We start from the raw sequence: 12,325 nt of genomic DNA, 5'->3' as shown, positions 1-12,325 counted from the left end.
ATCCCAAATCAAGTTTTCTCCCCACAACACAACCCCCTTTCAACCATCAAAATGTCCGGTCTCAAAGCAGGCGACTCCTTCCCCCCCAACGTAACCTTCACCTACGTCCCCCCCACCGGCGACCTCAACGTCACCGCCTGCGGCATCGGCATCCAATACGACGCCAGCAAAGAATTCGCCTCCAAGAAAGTAGTCCTCGTCGCCGTTCCCGGCGCCTTCACCCCAACCTGCCAGGTCTCCCACGTGACCTCCTACCTCGCCAAGCTGGACGACCTCAAGGCCAAGGGCGTCGACCAGGTCATCTTCATCGCCTCCAACGACCACTGGGTCATGGCCGCTTGGGGCAAGGCGAACGGTGTCAAGGATGATTCTATTGTATGTCTTCCTCCTCGTGACATGAGAGAAAGGGTGTGCTAACCAGGTGAAAATAGCTATTCATGTCCGACGCCGGTCTGGAATTCTCCAAGAGCATCGGCTGGACTCAGGGTGATCGCACGCTGAGATACGCCATCGTTGTTGACCACGGCAAGGTCACCTACGCCGAGGTCGATTCTGTTAGAGGCAGCATCGAGAACACTGGCGCCGAGGGTGTTCTTGCTAAGCTTTAAAGTGGCTGTCCAACCCAATTATGGAAAAAGGGGACATGGTCGGTTTTATGAACAACACCGTGGGGTTTGAAACTATAGATTTTAGAAGGATTCCCACATTCAAATGTTGAGACCCCTTTCGATATTCCAGGCTGAGGGACTGGGGAAACCACTGCCCGTGGTATTCACAAGAAACAAAAACACGACACACAGAAAACCACTCAAATATCCCGCGAAGCGGCCCATGTCAGACCAATGCATAAGTCGGCATTCTGTGAGCTACCCATGCAAATCGTCTTCATACCCGTTACGCAGGGACCCAATCATACAACCGGCCCCGTGGCTTTTTCAGAAAGGAACAAGCTTTTCTTGTGACTTGTCCATTCATCAAAAAAAAGAGTAAAGAACCCTCCCTGTGGAGAGGTTTGAGAGAGCAGGCATAATGAAAAAACCGAGTACCGACCGACCGACTCCGCGTTTCCCTCCGGTCACAGGCAAGACCGTTTTGTGCGATGGTTGTGAAGATACCATTCTTCTATTCTCCCTTGTTGTGTTTGCCCAAGATAGAATATCATCTTCACCCCAGACCTAAATGCAACCAACCCAGAGATGTAACCCCTTAACGGCTGTGGATGGCAGGCTTGGACTGCGCACCCTTAGCACCCTGCTTGCCGACGATACGGCCCTTGGAGGCGTTGGCAGCAGCCTTGGCCTTCTCAGACTTCTTAGCGGCGGCGGAAGCAGCCTTCTTCTCCTTGGCCTCCTTAATGGCCTGAGCGCGAGCAGCAGAGCGGGCCTCGGGGCGCATGGAGCGGCGCTCCTTGATCACATCGAGGGTAGCACCAACGATGGCACGCTGGGACTTGACGGTGCGGCGAGTACGCTTCTTAGCAACCTCCTGTAATGGGTGTCAGCATGCCGTTGTGTTGCTCGATAGCCATCCTCCATCTGCATGTCCTCATCGTCCTGTATTCATATAGAATCCCCGCGAGCTATCCCAGCGTAGGTGGATCGATCGGTGTGTGCTTGTGGAGAGCCGAAGCTTGGAGAGAGAATGGAGGGGTCGTACCTCAGAGATACCCTTCTTGTGTTGTCTGCGGTAGAGGACAGTCCAGGCGATGCGGCGAGGGTTCTTGCGCTGGAGGAAAAGGGACTCGGATTTGCCGTTTTGGAAACGGAAGATCTTACTGTCGCCACGGACGTACAGCTTGCCCTGTTGCAGAGAAAGAGCCAGCGTTAGCCTTTGTGCTTCATAATCCAAGTATTTCCACCTCGTTCAAACGGAAAGTCGACGATTATCTCCCCCCCAAACTCCTCGTGTCGTCGGTCGCGTCATGGCGTCGGCTCTGTACCCAGCTTGCCAATTATCATGCCGTGTCGAGTCGGAGGAGTCTGGGGGAAAATCGCCATCGTTCGAAATCGCGGAAATCAATCATTTCGTACCTTGCCAGGGTAGATCCGGGCGCCGGAGAAGGTATCCTCGTAGGTGCGCATTTTGGCGGCTGGTTGTCGAAGATTGTCGTTGTCGGGGTTGCTTCCTCTGAGGTTCAAATTCCCAGGTCGATTTTGCCAATTCCTTTGCAGGTTGTGCGGGTAGGGCTGCACTGTGATAGGTTGGGCGCACAGACCAGCAAGACCCGCCTTTTGAATCTTGGCGGGTGACGACCGGTTCTCTTTGTGTGTCTTGGCCTGCAGTGGGGCTCCAACTTGGAGATGGGAAAGCACGACAGCAAGCTGAAGGACCAACTGGTTACGTGTGGAGGGATGTTGAAAGGCTCTCGCTAGTATCTTCATGTATGTCAGCCTCTGCTAGGAATGATTATTTCACATTCAAGCGCTCGGTGGCTGTCTTGTGATGGCCTGCTTCTCATAGTGTACATTTCAACCCTAACCCCGTTTGGAATACACCTCAGAACACAACTATCATCCTGGATTTTACCACTGTCATCATGGCCCGTGAAATTTCCCATAAGCTGATAAATCCGAGAAAAGGAGATGGCAGTAACAGCAGATGAAGTGGCCAATGTTGTTCTCTCAGAGTTCAAAAAGCTCCCAGCCAAGAGGAAGCCAACTGTCCGTGGCAATGGCCTTCATGAATGGGTGCCCCTGAGCGGCATCGTTGCCAAAGGTTGCTTCATTCACATATCTCTTTGTGGTTATACCAGATATCTGATTCTTATGTCTTTGCTCAAGGCCCAGCGTTTCTGAAATGTGTAGCCCTGGCGTAAGCTCTTTACTTTGGTCCCGAATCGTACCCTTGCCTCACTAACACGGACCCAGAACCGGCATGAAATGCCTCCCAGCTTCCAAGCTCCCCCAAGCCAACGGCATAGCCATTCACGATTGGCACGCTGAGGTCCTCGCTCTCCGCGCGTTCAACCGCTTCATCCTCGATGAGTGCAAACGCCTCACTCTAGATAGCACCTTCACATCAGACTTCCTCTGCCGGACCTCTTCTTCATCACTCCCGCCATTCATTTGGCGCCCAGACGTATCCCTCCACATGTACTGCTCCGAAGCACCCTGTCCGTTCCCCATGTCCCCTTCACTGTCTCAGCTAACAACCCAAACCTAGGCGGCGATAGCTCCATGGAACTAACCATGGCCTCCCAACCAGACTCAACCCCTTGGTCATCACCAATCCTCCTTTCCGAACAACCAGACGGTCAACTCCTCGGAAGAGGCTACTTCTCCCACCTAGGCATCGTCCGCCGCAAACCCTCCCGCCCGGACGCACCCCCCACAAACTCCAAATCCTGCTCTGACAAAATCGCCCTCAAGCAATGCACCTCACTCCTATCCTCCCTCACCTCCCTCCTCATCTCCCCCAAGAACGTCTACTTGACTTCCTTAGTGCTTTCAGAGTCGCAATACTCAGAGACGGGCTGTACGAGATGTTACGGCTTCGACTTTGACTCCTCCCCGCCGGGAAGGATGTCCTGCCTTACAACCAAACCTCTGACCTGGGCTGACGGTTACAAGACGTCACCATTCAAAATTGAGACAACTCAACATGAGTTTGACTACTCCAAGCGGACGGTGACGGCAAGAAGTGACAAGATCTCACCCTCCAATCTGGCTGTTTGTTGGACTTACAACAAGGAGGTGGAAGAGGGGATAATAGGAGGAGTACTTCAAGGCCGGAAAGCATTTGATATCAAGGGTGCGAGTGCGGTCTCCCGCATGAAGATGTGGCGTTTGGCTGTGGAGGTGGCGGAGGGTCTTCATGGCCCGGAAGGGGAGCTTCTCAAAGAGCTGAAAAGAGGGACGTATGATGAGGTAAAAGAGGAAAGTGTGTTGTTGCAATCTAGGAGGAAGGTCAAGGAGGAGGTCAGAGGGGAAGCTTTGAAGGGCTGGGTGAGGAACACAGGGGACGGCGGGTTTCGCCTATAATCTTAAAAGAACTTACGCAGAGTCCCAGTTCGTCAACTTCAGGCGAGATACTATTACGTGTACCAGTCTAGCTAAGTGAGCTACTCCATGGCACACTATCAAACACGGCACCACCATCACTTCACCCTATTGCTTTACACAGTCCCCTTGTTTCTGCCGTATTGGAACTCGAGTGTTTGGGGGGACCGTCAAATGTCCATTTCTTTGATTTTATCCCTCCCTTGGCCGAAACTTTCTTTGAGTTTGGGGCCTGAATGCAACGAAGAACCGTAGACGCCGCCATCCATTATCGCAAGCGCAAAATCACTTCCCTATTCCTCATCATAAACCTGGGGTGCTGACAAGGCAGGATGACCAGAATTTCGTAGTAAGGTTTTTAGATTTTGGTATCGACAACGTCTTACTCGACCTTGTTCTCGAAGTTCTCGCCAGCAACGAGGTCGGGGATATCATCCTCCTCGTCAGCCTTCTCGCCCTTCTGCAGGTTCTGGTAGCTCTCGGCGAGCTTGCGGAGGGAGGCGAGAGAGTCGGGGCCGAGCTGGTTAAGGATCCCGGGAACGAGCTCAGTCAGCTCCTTGTCCTCACCGTTGCCGTAGATGGCGAAGGTGTTAGCGGGGACGGCGGCATGAACTATTGCCAGTTAGTACCTCATATCCCTTCCCATTATCTGGTATCGGAGTGACGAACCCTTGGGAGCGGCGAAGTGGATGACGTTGCCGTCGCTCTTGAACATGTTCACCTCCTCAATGGCCTGGATGGGCTGGACATTGAGCTTCTTGAGGGAAGCCTGGAGCTTCTTGTCGTCACCGGCGGAGCGGGCAGGCGCACGCTTGACCTTTCTCCGGGGAGTACCCTTGCCACTATTCGTCACAGATACATGTTAGAATCGAGTTCGTCATCGCTGTTGTTGTCGTCGACAGAATGGAAGAATTCGCATCTGAACATACCCTGTCAAGGAAAGGTGGGTTAGCCGATCGGTCCAAGTGCGGGGTGACGACTCATTTTGACAATGAGGGAGGGACGGAGGGACAATCCAACATACCGATACGAGCGGAAGCACCGAGCTTCTTGAGGCGTTCCTGAACATCCGCCATGTTGTCTATCGAGAAAAGTGGTGGTGGAGAAAACGAGAGATGGTCAGAAAAGACTCGGTGATGTCGAGCTATAATTGATCCAGTCAGTTTGGGCAAGGGTTTTGGGGTTGGGCGGCACACAAAAGCTGCAGAGATGCACCCTGACAGCCCTCTAGCACCGCCATTCTGGGCGATTTTCCACTCGAAAATCAGCCAGGAGAACGTACTATTTCAATCGATGATTTTCGGGTCCGTGGAATCTCCGGGGGTATCGTGATAAGCTCGCAAAGTCTCTATCCTCGTAGCGGCGTCGGTGGTTGGAGAAATTGTGTGCGCCAGGCCCTGCCCGAATTTTTCGCTCCCGCAATAACTTTTACCCCACTTCTGAGCTTATTGACCTGACCCTCACCACCCGCTGACCGAGCCGAAGCGTTGCAAGAGCAAGTTCGGATGATGAGACAGGATCACCAGCCACTGGCAGACATTTCAAAATTCATGAGAAGAGCTGTGTATGTAATACTACGAATAGCCAATACCCGCGAGTCAATGTAATAATTTGCGCCGAATGTGAGATACCAGAATACTAACTGCCCAGACGCCTCTCCATGCAATACCCTTTCTATACATGTACAAGTACTATACAAGGACCATCCTTTTGGCCACAGCTGAGGTGAGTTTGATGCGTGTGTTTTACTTGCCTTGCTTGCCCGAATCCACTGGTAGTCCTGTCTCTTTTCTCATGGCTTCTCTTCTTGCCTTGACTTCCTCGGCAAGTCTCAAACTTTCAGCGAGCTTCTGCTGTCTAGCCATGTTGGTGGCATTGGCCTTCTCTTCCTCCGCTTGAAGAATCCAAACTACAGAACACACCATATGAGCTTTCTACCTGCACACGGAGAAATGAGCCATTGCTTACTCGGCTTATCGGATTTCGCCTGCTCCTTCAGCTTGACCACAAAGTCGTCAAACTCCTTCTCACGTTCATACCTCCTCTCCAAGCTGCGCTTTTGCAGCTCCGGGTTGTACTTCTGGAAGAGCTCTTCGTCTGTCGGTTGAAGATATCTAACAAGAGCTGGACCACCCCAAATAACACCCCCTCCGCTATTAAAGCTTGTCAGTCGTTTTCTACTTTTACGAAGGTAAGTAATAGCTTACGCCGCAAGCATTTTGGTCCATAGCCACCAGTTGACCTTGCCCATCTTGAAGGTTGAATCAAAAAGCTTCCCGGAATAGTGGCTCAAGAGTCGGAATGTGCAACAAACAATGGTAAAAACCGTATATATTGACGGGGAAAGTGACGTTGACGACCTCGACTTATAAGATTCAATATGAGACGCTTGCAGGCTCTCTATGATGCTGGCTCATGGATGGGGTCAATCCAAGGCGGCAAGAAGTGGCAGAATTGTTTCTCTGAAGCTCGGACCAGCTGTTCTGTCTTCGGAGTCTTGGCAAAGAAGTTCGGTGGTCAGTAGGCGCCAGCTGCCCACTTTTCTTTCAACTCACTCAACATGAGATCTTCAACCCTTCATTCATCCACGGAGGCAACCGGGCGACCGATCGTTGCGGCTGACGGAGGGTAGCAGCAGGCCAAATGGGGCCGGGACGACCGCGGCAACTCCCTTCTCTCCTGCAGAAGAGGCACAGCCAACCCCAGGGCGGCTTTGGGTCCTAATTCGTCCAACCAAAGTCTTGTAAGTCTTGCGTTGATTGTCCCTTTGGAGTCCCGAAGTCCAACTACAAGCTCAAGCTCAACATGTCTCCTTTCATTCAATGGCACAAATGACAAGCATTGGCCACTAGGAATCTTCGCCGTACTCGATCATCGTCAAGAGCCTTCGAATAATGGCGCTAAACCTTTGCCTCACTAGGTGAGCGAACCTTACAAGGTAGCACGGATGTTACCAAAGCTTGCTGATGACAAGCTCAACAGCTTCTGAAACACCTACCCGGCACCTTTAAAAAAATCTCGGATGTCAGGCGGAAAAGACAAGGAACTTTGCGTTCTCGAAGCCTCAACGCCATGCGGGAGAATGTGTTATTGATGTCTTGGGCCCAGGCTTAGAATGTCGATGTCGTCACTGGTCACGGGTGAGGGTCGAATTCATGTACGGCGGTTGATATTATCCTATCCAGTGAGCCAGTCAAGCAGTAGAAGATCCGAGCCAAAGAAGTTCCACCGGTTCTCCTGCGGTGTACCTAATCTCATTGCTGTGCTCCTTAGTGAGGTGGCCAGTGGGCCTGGCAACATGCTCGCCACTCTGACAACTTAGCCGCCGCAGAGTGTTATGTGTTACGATAACATTCGACAACACATTGACAGATCTCCGGCCAGACTATGCAAAGGCGCAGAATACTCCGTAGGAAAATTAACCCGAATCCGCGTCTGGAGTTCAAAACATTGACCTGGTTATCGAGCAGCAGAGCCATACATATATATACCATGTTTATAAGAGTAGTTGATGGGTTTGATACACGTACCTCGCCGTTCTCCTGCTTAATACTTGATTGCTTTGCCTGCACACAGAGTTACAACCAACCTCATCACTCAAGAAATAGCACTGTTCTATTCAACTTGGCGACAAGCATCGCTGTTTCATAGTTTCCTCATCTCAGCACAGGAGCTCAGCGAGGTGGAAAATGCCCTGGTGGCGGACCTTAGCGGGGTCCTCTAATGCCGGGATCAAGCGAACGGGTCTGGAGAATGGGCGCCGTTAGAATGGGGCTTCTCTCCGGATACTTTTCATCCCGCCGTTGAGATCTCAGCGCTCAGCCTCTTCTCGCGGTCGCTGGTCGAGATGACCTGAGATTGTAAAGGGTAGGTAGACAACAACATGGTGAGGAGGACACACTGCCGTTGATTTGCTGTGGTCCGACTGTCCGAGACCCCTAATGAATGCATACAGAACCTGTCACAGCGTAACAGCCTTCGGCCCCGCCTTTTTGACGACCCGGGCGTCACCTTTACCACTTACAGCGTGGTAAGGAGGGGGGCTCCTGTCGCGGCAAAGACGGCTTATTGCGACCTCGACTGGGTCACAATGCATTCTCCCTGCCCATCTTTGCCTCATCGTTTTCTGCAGGCCCAGGTCTCCAAAAATTTTGACTGCTGTCATCCTGAGAGCGTTTGAACATAGATTTTTCTTCATATTTACAAACAGTCGCCCAGCTCCGCTTTGTAGCCATTCCACTCCTTGACGAGCGCCACTTCAAGAGTTCACCCTTCATCTCTGCTCCTTTCTTACGACCTCCAGCCCGATTCCACCTTGCAACAACTTGGGCGAATAGCACGACAGTCTCCTCCGAGTTTCTTTGCCTACGAGCCCCGGTCTGAACTCGCGATCTGATTTAGTGAGGCCGCCGACATCTATCACCCCGCCCCCGAACGAGCGCGCAAGCGGGCCGAACTCGACTCAAGCCCTCCTACTAAAATTAATTACTCGCCATATCTTTGTTGCCGTCGACTTCAGACCTGCGTAGAAATCTCACTGCCAGCTCGCTAGCAGTTAATATCGACATAATTTTACCGACGCCATACTATGATCGCCGCGCAGAATTATTGAGGATCAAATCTCAAGAGTCTTGGTCTGGCTCTAAGCCGAGCAATAGAAAGACGGAACAAACGAGCGCCAGCACAGCACGGCATAAAGGGAGGCCCTCGGCGTGTGTCCAAGCATGGCCTATAACGGCCAGTATGGAGGAGGACCTGGAAAAGGGTATGGTGGAGGACTTGGGCAGCAACGACCGCCGCCGCAAAGACAATATCCGCCCGGGCCTGGAGGACCACAGCAGTACAATGGGCCTCCTCCACCACAGCAGCAGCAGTACAATGGGCCGCCTCCTCAGCAACAACAGCAGTATGATCAGTATCAAGAGGGCTATGACTATGGCTACGACGATTATGGGAACGGAAACGGTTATGACCAGGGCTATGATGGTCAATACAACGAGAATTACGGACGAGGAGGACCTCCACCGAACCAAGGCTACCCGCAGCAAGATTATTACGGCCCAGGACCGAATGGATCCCCGGGTCTTAACGGACCTAATGGTTATGGAAGGGGCGGACCACCAATGCGAGGCGGAAGAGGCGGACCTACGAGACCTGCCCCAGGCGGCGGCCGAGGAGGCCCCTATCCTCCTCGTGGAGGTGGATATGGTCCTGGCCCGGGAGGCCCTGGGAGAGGCTACCCCCCTCAAGGACGTCCTGGCCCGCTTGAAAGGGGTCCCAATTCAGACCCAACTGGTAAGTTGAAGATCAAGTGTTAACCAATGTGCTGGATTTGGCACTTGCTAACAAGGCTCAAGCAAACCGGGGACCACCAATGAATCCAGGAGGAAGCAACGGACCCTTTCCCGCATTCCCAGGAGCTCACGCAAAATCAGATCTCGCTCAGGAACAGGAAATTGTGGCTCAAATGGAGGGCGTCAATCTGTCTGGAGGATCAAGAGCAGGACCATGGGGTCCAAGTGGTCCCGATCCACAACGAGGACCTGGACCGATGCGCCCCCCCAATGGGTATGGAGGACCTATGAGTTCCCCTCGGGGACCCCCGCAACCACATCGTGGTCAGGAGTATCCCGATCAACGGCGTGGACCTCCTCCTGGACCCCCCCGGCCTCTTGGACCTGGTTATGGACAGCAGCCCGGTGGATACGGAGACGAAAACTTTGGGCCTCCAGGACGCAGCATGACAATGCCAGCAAGAGAACCAATGGATATGCGCCATCCAGGACCTCCTCCACGGCGTGATAGTGCTCCTTATAACGGGCCGATTGGACCCGGTGGACGTGGGGGTGGTATGCCACAGAGACCGAGCACTGCGCAAAGCATGCGCGCACCACGAGGTTATCCTCCCGTCGACGCCCCTCCTTTACCTCAGAACAATTTCCAAGATGCTCAGTACAGGAATCCTCCCGATTCGGGTTATGGAGGCCCAGGTCCAGGTCAGGGTCAGGGTCAGGACCGTCCTGCGTCTGTCGATGACTTTTACGATTATTATGGCACCAATGAAGAGTATCCGGCTCAGAACCCACCATCAGCATCGGCTCGATCAGAACTCCCAGACTTTGAATCCATACGCCAACAACCGCCAAGGAACTCGTTCGATCAGCACATGCAGCATGGACTACCAGAGCAGCCTCGAAACGGGCCGGGTCGACAGCCTGAGGTTAGCAGAGCCAAATCTCAGCCTGATCTGCGTAACTCGCAAACTGCTGTGTTCGAAATGGCGGGCGATATCCCTCCTCTCCCTACACAAAGACAACCACCGCAGCAGCTAGGCCCACATCAACAAGGCTCGTTCGATGGGCCCCCAAACTTCTCACGAGGTCCTGGTCCATCACAAACCGGATCACCTGGGCCTGGCCACCTACCACCTGGTCCAACTCCATACAGGCCAGGACAGTCGCCTCTTACACAAACTAGCAACAGTAGTGACAGTCTACCTTCGCATCCTGCACCCGTCCGTCCTGGGCATATGGCTGGATCTATGGTGAATTTGAGTGACCGTCCTCCACCGGTAAGGAATTATAGTGGGGTAAACAACAACAACGGTATACCACCATATGGAGGCAACACGCCCACACCGCCTGCAGGAGGTTATCCTTCCCAGCAACCTCAGGGTCAGTTTGGCGGTAACCAAACACCTGCTCAGCCAGCTGGTAACCCACCTTCAGCAAAGCCCGTGGAGGAGCCCGTGACAGTACAAGAACTTGAACACCTTCGAGCAGTGATCAAGAACGATGCAAACGATCAAGCATCGGCTCTTCGTCTCGCCAAACGTCTGGTGGAAGCGTCGGACGTGCTTGTCCCCAACCTCCCAGACCCCAAGGCTCGCGCCCGATCACGCGAAAGATTCCTAGTTGATGCCAACAAGATTCTTCGCAAACTCGAGAAAGCCAACAACCCCGAAGCGATGTTTTTCTTGGCCGACTGTCTTGGCCGTGGTCTGTTTGGCAGCGAGCCGGATAATGCTCACGCTTTCTCGCTCTACCAGTCAGCAGCCAAACTCGGCCATGCAGCAGCAGCCTACCGCACGGCCGTGTGCTGCGAGATTGGCAACGACGAAGGAGGTGGCACCCGCAAGGACCCAGTCAAGGCCTTCCAGTGGTACAAGCGTGCAGCTACTCTGGGTGACACCCCAGCCATGTACAAGGTCGGCATGATCCTGCTCAAGGGACTGCTTGGTCAACCGCGCAATCCTCGCGAGGCAATCAGCTGGCTTAAGCGCGCTGCTGAGAGAGCCGACGCCGAGAACCCGCATGCACTTCACGAACTGGCGCTGCTTTATGAGAGCGCGGAGCCGAATGATGTGATTATTCGGGATGAGGCATATGCTTTCCAGCTGTTCAAACAAGCGGCAGAGCTGGGTTACAAGTTCAGTCAGTTTAGACTGGGGTGCTGTTACGAGTATGGGTTGTTGGGGTGCCCGATTGATCCACGGATGTCGATAATGTGGTATTCGCGTGCGGCGATGCAGGAGGAGCACCAGAGCGAACTGTGCTTGTCGGGATGGTATCTTACTGGAAGCGAGGGGGTGCTGCAGCAGAGCGATACTGAGGCGTACCTGTGGGCGAGGAAGGCGGCGATGGCGGGGCTGGCCAAGGCGGAGTATGCGATGGGGTACTTCACCGAGGTGGGGATTGGTGTTCAGGCCAATATGGAAGATGCGAAAAGATGGTACTGGAGGGCTGCTGGTAAGCTCTCCGATCTCTTGGAACTAAACCGACGGTGTGCTAACAATGAGAACAGCTCAGGATTTCCCCAAGGCGAGGCAACGGTTGGAGGATCTGAAGAGGTCAGGCAAGAATAGTCAACCGAGGGCGAGAGAGAGGATATCGAGAAGTAAGGTTGGGAAGCAGCAGGAGGGGGAGTGCTTGGTGATGTAGATGGGGATAATGCAATAGCACCGGTTTGCTTTGCAATATTGAATGGTAGTTAGGAGGGATCCGCTGAAGAGCAAATTCTATTCTTGGCTTGTTAAGAGGGACTTGACATTGGGTTGGGCATAAGGGTTAATGGATGCTGAGCATATGGATGAGAAAATGATGTGTAATGCAGACCAAGAATAATGGCATGATGGACAGGATAGGTTGTTCGGAGTGGATGGTGATGATCAAACCCGTGCTGTGTATGATTTAGCATGCCTGAAGTCTACCTACATATGTGAAGCTTTTTCTAGGACCTACCTTGGAGGTGAACCGAATTTTTGGAGTCTCCATTTGAGTTGTCCACGGCCTATTGTCAAGATCAGCGTCGCCATGGTAACGAAAGCC

General features: G+C 53.0%; 7 protein-coding genes across 7 annotated transcripts; 4 read left to right on the top strand and 3 right to left on the bottom strand.

Annotated features, from left to right (window-relative positions):
* Positions 1-51: 51 nt before the first annotated feature.
* Positions 52-745, top strand: QC761_114500 (uncharacterized protein; the record flags this gene model as incomplete). Its single annotated transcript, XM_062874725.1, has 2 exons — positions 52-375; positions 432-745. The coding sequence occupies 2 exons, from the start codon at positions 52-54 to the stop codon at positions 606-608; spliced, it is 501 nt and encodes a 166-aa protein (XP_062737899.1). The 3' UTR covers positions 609-745.
* On the bottom strand, positions 731-2,372 carry RPL24 (60S ribosomal protein L24). Its single transcript, XM_062874724.1, has 3 exons — positions 2,031-2,372; positions 1,657-1,800; positions 731-1,485 (listed from the first exon to the last, which is right to left on the bottom strand). Exons 1-3 carry the CDS (start codon positions 2,079-2,081, stop codon positions 1,207-1,209), a joined length of 474 nt encoding a protein of 157 aa, XP_062737898.1. The 5' UTR covers positions 2,082-2,372; the 3' UTR covers positions 731-1,206.
* Positions 2,373-2,582: 210 nt separating this feature from the next.
* On the top strand, positions 2,583-3,980 carry QC761_114480 (uncharacterized protein; the record flags this gene model as incomplete). The annotated part of the gene is made up of 4 exons (XM_062874723.1): positions 2,583-2,715; positions 2,781-2,811; positions 2,868-3,112; positions 3,163-3,980. The coding sequence occupies 4 exons, from the start codon at positions 2,583-2,585 to the stop codon at positions 3,978-3,980; spliced, it is 1,227 nt and encodes a 408-aa protein (XP_062737897.1).
* EGD1 (Nascent polypeptide-associated complex subunit beta) lies at positions 3,412-5,074 on the bottom strand (the record flags this gene model as incomplete). Its single annotated transcript, XM_062874722.1, has 4 exons — positions 3,412-3,894; positions 3,997-4,610; positions 4,668-4,841; positions 5,023-5,074. 3 exons carry the CDS (start codon positions 5,072-5,074, stop codon positions 4,381-4,383), a joined length of 456 nt encoding a protein of 151 aa, XP_062737896.1. The 3' UTR covers positions 3,412-3,894; positions 3,997-4,380.
* Positions 5,075-5,743: 669 nt separating this feature from the next.
* Positions 5,744-6,670, bottom strand: cbp4 (Assembly factor cbp4; the record flags this gene model as incomplete). The annotated part of the gene is made up of 4 exons (XM_062874721.1): positions 6,554-6,670; positions 6,206-6,494; positions 5,967-6,151; positions 5,744-5,907 (listed from the first exon to the last, which is right to left on the bottom strand). The coding sequence occupies exons 2-4, from the start codon at positions 6,247-6,249 to the stop codon at positions 5,744-5,746; spliced, it is 393 nt and encodes a 130-aa protein (XP_062737895.1). The 5' UTR covers positions 6,250-6,494; positions 6,554-6,670.
* Positions 6,323-6,722, top strand: QC761_0016000 (uncharacterized protein; the record flags this gene model as incomplete). The annotated part of the gene is made up of 2 exons (XM_062872007.1): positions 6,323-6,514; positions 6,637-6,722. The coding sequence occupies exons 1-2, from the start codon at positions 6,379-6,381 to the stop codon at positions 6,720-6,722; spliced, it is 222 nt and encodes a 73-aa protein (XP_062737894.1). The 5' UTR covers positions 6,323-6,378.
* A 2,000-nt stretch (positions 6,723-8,722) lies between these two features.
* On the top strand, positions 8,723-12,234 carry QC761_114450 (uncharacterized protein; the record flags this gene model as incomplete). The annotated part of the gene is made up of 3 exons (XM_062874720.1): positions 8,723-9,293; positions 9,356-11,746; positions 11,802-12,234. The coding sequence occupies 3 exons, from the start codon at positions 8,723-8,725 to the stop codon at positions 11,936-11,938; spliced, it is 3,099 nt and encodes a 1,032-aa protein (XP_062737893.1). The 3' UTR covers positions 11,939-12,234.
* Positions 12,235-12,325: the final 91 nt, after the last annotated feature.

This window comes from Podospora bellae-mahoneyi (assembly GCF_035222275.1).
Source record: "Podospora bellae-mahoneyi strain CBS 112042 chromosome 1 map unlocalized CBS112042p_1, whole genome shotgun sequence".
In the NCBI taxonomy this organism is placed as follows: domain Eukaryota; kingdom Fungi; phylum Ascomycota; class Sordariomycetes; order Sordariales; family Podosporaceae; genus Podospora; species Podospora bellae-mahoneyi.
The sequence above is the reverse complement of the archived record's forward strand: the minus strand, read 5'-3'. Positions and strand labels throughout refer to the sequence as shown.

What these genes read in the sequence shown, in the direction of transcription:
- RPL24 (XM_062874724.1), bottom strand. Translation starts at nt 2,081, where the DNA reads ATGCGCACCTACGAGGATACCTTCTCCGGCGCCCGGATCTACCCTGGC. An exon ending in CCCGGATCTACCCTGGCAAG is followed by an intron (nt 1,801 to 2,030) that starts GTACGAAATGAT and finishes TCTCTGCAACAG; the next exon opens with GGCAAGCTGTACGTCCGTGG. An exon ending in ACAAGAAGGGTATCTCTGAG is followed by an intron (nt 1,486 to 1,656) that starts GTACGACCCCTC and finishes CACCCATTACAG; the next exon opens with GAGGTTGCTAAGAAGCGTAC.